The 6,197-nt window shown below is 40.0% G+C and overlaps 1 protein-coding gene across 1 annotated transcript; it reads left to right on the top strand.

Moving 5' to 3' along the window:
- Positions 1 to 4,774: 4,774 nt before the first annotated feature.
- LOC122726635 (40S ribosomal protein S23-like) lies at positions 4,775 to 5,212 on the top strand. The gene has a single exon (XM_043964472.1). The coding sequence runs from the start codon at positions 4,775 to 4,777 to the stop codon at positions 5,204 to 5,206; it is 432 nt and encodes a 143-aa protein (XP_043820407.1). The 3' UTR covers positions 5,207 to 5,212.
- The last annotated feature ends 985 nt before the right edge of the window (positions 5,213 to 6,197 follow it).

Genomic DNA, 6,197 nt, shown 5'->3' with positions numbered 1-6,197 from the left:
GATGCAGTGGGGAGACCTTGACCTTTTTAAGCTTTTAAGTCTTTTGCAGGTCTCAGTTTGTTTGAGGCCATGGTCTTCCCTTCATCTGGGGCCATCTCCAGTCAACCTATGTCTTGCCAATGGACTCAGGTGACTCTGAAGGACAGAGTGAGGCTGATGACTTTGCACAGCCCTGCCTCAGTTAAATCCAATTCACTTGTAAGGCAAGACATCAACCCTCCTGATGTCATTGGTCCTCTTCAAGAGCAAAGGATGAACAACAATCTGGGAGTAGTAGTAGCTGTCCCACTGGAGACCCAACTGGCCAGTTCCAGTTGGGCCATACTGCTCCTTCCTTTCTTCCTTCCTTCCTTGCTCTCCCTCTGTCCACATGGGGAATCATACCCTTATATGTGGGGTAGATATAGAATTTAGATGAAGGAAGGAAGGAAGGAAAAAAAAGAAAGGATTAAAAGTCATCTATGTGGGTGCAGGTAATGGTAATAAGCAAATTCCTTGCTATGATGACCTGAGAGGAGGAATTGGTTTTGAATACAGCACATGATCAAAGGAAGGAAGACAGCAAGAACCAGATGCAAACTTAAGAAAAAGGTGTCTGCACTTTACCTTCTACCCAGCAACAAGGGCAAGAATTACAGAAATGATGTTGCTACAAGTTAATGACTATATAATGATGGTAACAACAACAAAGGCAGACCTTGCAGGAAGCAGGGGATGTGACATCTGAAGAGGAGGAACAGGGTGAAGCAACGTCTGGAGGAGAAGGCTTAGTATCTATATTATTATATGACTAGGCCAAAGTGGAGTCAAGCCGATCTCCCTGGCTGCCTGTCAGTGCTATGCAGAGATAAGAAGTGTTTGAAGTATTCACCATGTTTTTACATTATTATTAGACTTTGGATCTCTACAGAATGTGATAGTGAGAGAGGCAACAATGAAAACGGGTCATTATCCTAACAGAAGATAGTGGAGGTGAGAAGCCCCGAAAGGAGATTATTTCAGTGGTTTAGGATGGTGACAATAAGGGTTCCGTGCAGGGGTTCTTAACCATTTTTGCATCATCGATTCTTTTGATGGTCTGGTAAAGACTAGGGACCCTTTTCCAGATTGTCTTTAAATAGATAAAACAAAATACAAAGAGTTACAAAGAAAGCCAAGTATATTGAAATAAAAATATATATTTTCCATTTCAGTTCATAGATCCCCTAAAATCTATCCATAGACTTCTTGGTCATCCAGTGACCTCAGGTGAATGACCCCTAGCTTAAGGTTAGGAAACACTAAGGTAGTAACCATGAGAATTGAAAGAAGACACATGCTAGAGATGCTCAAAGATGGAATGGACAGTCCTTGGTGACTGATTTAATATGAGAGATGAAAGAAAAGAAATAGTTAAAGGAAAAGATAATTTTAAAAAAAACTTTATTGATAGGGGGCAGCTAGGTGGCACAGTGGATAAAGCACTGGCCCTGGATTCAGGAGGACCTGAGTTCAAAGTTGGCCTCAGACACTTGACACTTACTAGCTGTGTGACCCTGGGCAAGTCACGTAACCCTTATTGCCCCACAAAAAAACAACCCCAACTCAAATCCGTTCTAGGGATAGAAAGGGGAAAAAAGGGGCAGCTAGGTGGCGCAGTGGATAGAGCACTGGCCCTGGATTCAGGAGGACCTGAGTTCAAATCTGACCTCAGATACTTAACGCTAGCTGTGTGACCCTGGGCAAGTCACTTAACCCCAATTGCCTCACCAAAAAAGAATGTGAAAGGGGAAAAAAAAGATTACAAAACTTTACTGATACATTTGTTTTTTAATCACCTTTGCTCCTCAATATGTACCTCCTCCTTCCCCTCTCAGACAACTATCCTTTATAATAAAGAATAAAAATGGGAGAGGGGGGCGGTGAAGGGAACAGTATGGCAAAACTAAGGAATACATCATCCAAGCCTGACATTTAAAAAAATGATATTTCATACATTGGGGGCAGGATTAATGGTAGTGCCATTAATGGAAATAGTAAAGTCAGAAGGAGTGGGTGTGAGCGGAAAAAATGATAGGTTGGTATGGGGTATGTTGAATTTGAGGTGCTGATGAGACATTGTTTTGGAAATGTACTATGTTTTTGGTATTCAGTCATGTCTGACTCTTCATGGTCTCATTTGGGGTCTTCTTGGCAAAGATACTGGAGTGGTTTGCCATTTCCTTCTCTGGCTCATTTTACAGATGAAGAAACTGAGGTAAAGAGGGTTAAGTAACTTGCCCAGGGAATCACAGCTACTAAAATATCTGAGGTCAGATTGGAACTCAGGTCTTCCTGACTCTAGGCCTGGCAATCTATCCACTGTGCCACCTTGATGCCCAAGAGAGGCAGTTGTAAAGATGAGTCTGGAGCTCAGGAGAGATATCAGTACTGGAGAAACAGAATTCACAGAATTCCAGACTGTTAGAGTTGGAAGGGACTTTAGAGGAAGTCTAACATCACCAACAGGTAATTATTGCTGTTTACCTGAATGCCTCAAGTGAAGATGAATCCATTACCTCTGGAGTCAGTCCTCTACTGGAAGTCTCTACTTTAGCAAATTCACTTCAAAAGTTGTTTCTTGGGGCAGCTAGGTGGTGCAGTGATAGAGCACTGGCCCTGGAGTCAGGAGTACCTGAGTTCAAATCTGGCCTCCGACACTTGACACTTACTAGCTGTGTCACCCTGGGCAAGTCACTTAACCCTTATTGCCCCATAAAAAAAAAAGGTGTTTATTTGTTTTCTAAGGTCAAACAAAACAAGTCTTAATGTTTCTGTCCCATGACCATCACAAAAGGAACAGATCCCAGTTCTAATAAGGGAGAAAGAGGTATGACAATCCTTGAAAAATTTGGAAAGAGGCATCATGTCTCATTGAAGCACCACCTTTTCAAGGCTAAACATCCCCAATTATTCAAACCCATTCTCATATGGCAAGATGTCAAGGCCCTTCACCATATTTGTTGTGCTCTCTGGATACTCTCCAACTTACTATTGTTTTTCCTAAAATATGACACCAATGACAGAATAATTCTTCAGATATGATCTGATCAGGGCACATTTCAGAGGGATTATCACAGCTCTATCACTTTGGATACTATGGATCTTCTAATATAGTTAAAGATCACATTAAGCTTTTTTTTGTCATGTTCACTGTTCATTCACATCAACCTTGTAGTCTACTAAAACCCCAAGATCTTTGTCTTATTGTTGATTGAACAAAATCCTGCCAATTTAATACACATGATTGTTGTTTGTTTTTTAATCTAAGTGAAGCACTTAAAATTTTTCTCATTAAATTCCATCTTATTAATTTCATCCCATTGTTCTAGCCTAATGAGATTGGGGGGGAGGGGGAATCTTAGCAATGCATTAAGTGAACTTCCCAGCTTCCTGTTATGTGCAAATTTGACAAGCATGTCATCTATATCTTCATCCAAGCCATTGATAAAAATTGACCAGAAAAGCACCTAGGACAGAGTCCAGCATCATTCTACTACAGACCTTACAGTAGATTAGTATTTATTAATAGCCACTCTGAATCAGTTATGCATCTACCTAACTGCACCATCATGTATTATCCATAAAAATGCTGTGAAAGATTTTGACAAATGTTTCTCTGAAATCTAAAAGGGTTTTTTCTTACATAATTGCTATGATCTAGTATTTGAGTTATTCTGTCCAAAAAAAAAAAAAAAGGAATTTAGGTCAGTCTGGCATGACTTACTGTTGATGAAATCATGCTGGTTCCTAGGGAGAATCTATTCCTTCTTTTTTATTTTTTTTTTATTCTGCACTTAACAAATACCCCCAAAATGAGCATTTCTGTATACAAAGTAGAACAGATAAAGATGATAGAACATAAAACTGCAAATTTATACTATGTATATACAACTTGTTTTAAAATTTATATATGTATATACATAACAAATTCAACATGCTACTTTCAAAGCTGTACTACTTGTCAAGGACTGCCTCTGAACTTTCTTCTGTTCATTTTCTTTGAAATGCCTCAAACTCTTCTTTCTTTCTTTTCTTGCCTCTTCCCTTTCTAAATTTTTATGAACCATACTTAAATATTATGTCTTAGAATTTTCCCAAGAATTGAGGTCAGGTTCCCCAGAAAATGATTTTTAAAACTTACCTTCTTCTTTAAAAACAGGAAAACATTCAGCTTTCTCTACTCCTATGGAAAATCTCCCATTTTTCACTATTTTTCAAAGATTACCATCAGCAATTTAGTAATCATATCTGTACGTTTGTTTAGCTCCCTAAGAATTGTTCATCTGGGTCTGTTAATTTGAATTCATTGAAGATAGCTAAATATTCTTTTATGATCTCACTTACTTTGAGTTTTGATTTTCTCTTAGCTATTTTTTGGTCCATATATCCCAGTCAGATTATTTTCCTTGTTAGAGAAAATGAACAGGAGTTGAGTAGTTCTGTCTTCTCTCCATCATTCATTAATATTAGGCCATTCACTCTGAACAGCAGTCCTATCTCTTCTTGGATCTTACTCTTACTCTCAAGATGACTCTTTTAAAAAAAACACCAAAACAAAAAATGTTTTTGTTGTCTTTACATTGACTACAGACCTCAGCTTATTCTGTTTCGGAGATTGTAATTTTTATAAAAACATGACACACTTTTGAATTGAGTCCTTTACCTGCTCTCACATTCTGTGAGGAAAACAACATGTAAATAAAAATATACAACCCTTCCTTCTCTCTTTTGCTTCGGCCCAGATGGCGGCAGCATGAGTAAGTGCCATGGTCTTCATACAGCTAGAAAGCTTCACAGCCACAGAAGAGTGCAAAAGTGGCATGACAAACAATACAAGAAAGCTCATTTGGGCACAGCCTTGAAGGCCAACCCATTTGGAGGAGCATCTCACGCAAAAGGGATAGTCTTGGAGAAAGTTGGTGTTGAAGCCAAGCAGCCCAATTCTGCCATCAGAAAGTGTGTGAGAGTCCAGCTAATTAAGAATGGCGAAAAAATCACCGCCTTTGTTCCCAACGATGGTTGCTTGAACTTTATTGAGGAAAACAATGAAGTTTTGGTTGCTGGATTTGGTCAAAAAGGTCATGCTGTTGGTGATATTCCTGGAGTCCGCTTAAAGGTTGTGAAAGTTGCAAATGTTTCTCTTCTGGCCTTGTACAAAGGCAAGAAGGAAAGACCAAGATCATAAAAATTGTATGATGTCTTTATCATAGTAAACAGTTTTCATGTAACAAAAAATAAATAAATAAACATATGCAAAACATACACAAAATAAACACAATGTAATTGAAAGAAGGGGGTACCAGTAGCCTTGGAGATCAAAACTGATCCCAGCACATCACTTCTACTTAAAAAGCTAGTTTATTATTATTGTTTGTATAGAGAATACAGTCAGGTGTATGTCTAAAGAACATAACAAGGCTAAAAGATGAGACCGTATTTGGGACTTTGATTTGTTTCCTTGATAAGTAGGAATCCCTCCCCTGAGCCCTGAGCCCCAGTAGATTGGACACTAACATTTGATAGGTCAGGCAATTGTAGGGTCACAGCCTTTCGCTGAACATATGCATTGGGGTGGGTGGGGAGCAGCTAGGTGGCACAGTGGATAAAGCAGTGGCCCTGGATTCAGGAGGACCTGAATTCAAATCCAGCCTCAGACACTTGACACTTACTAGCTGTGTGACCCTGGGCAAGTCACTTAACCCTCATTGCCCTGCCCCCCCCCCCAAAAAAAAAGTGATCCAGAGAAAGCTGAGACAGATAAGTGACCAGGAACTGAGAGTACACAAGGCAAGTGGACAGGTAGCAGCAGAGTGGGAGACCATGTGACCCTCAGGAGGGGATACTTTTAGACAGTGCCAGTTGAACATCTGGGAAACTTCTTAGAGAGAAGAGGGAAAGATTTTTACCAGGTTGCTCAGTGGTTAGAGTGTCTGGCCAGGAGTCAGGAAGATTCTTCTTCCTGAGCTCAAATCTGGCCTCAGACACTTGCTATCTGTGTGACCCTGAGCAAGTCACTTAACCCTGCTTGCCTCACTTTCCTCATCTGTAAAATGAGCCAGAGAAGGAAATGGTGAACCACTCCAATATCTTTGCTAAGAAAGCCCCCAAAGGGAGTCATGAAGAGTTGGATATGACTGAAACGACTGACCAGCAGCAAGTTTCCAGAGCCAGCTTCC

Source organism: Dromiciops gliroides, chromosome 4, assembly GCF_019393635.1.
Source record: "Dromiciops gliroides isolate mDroGli1 chromosome 4, mDroGli1.pri, whole genome shotgun sequence".
NCBI lineage: Eukaryota > Metazoa > Chordata > Mammalia > Microbiotheria > Microbiotheriidae > Dromiciops > Dromiciops gliroides.
The sequence above is the reverse complement of the archived record's forward strand: the minus strand, read 5'-3'. Positions and strand labels throughout refer to the sequence as shown.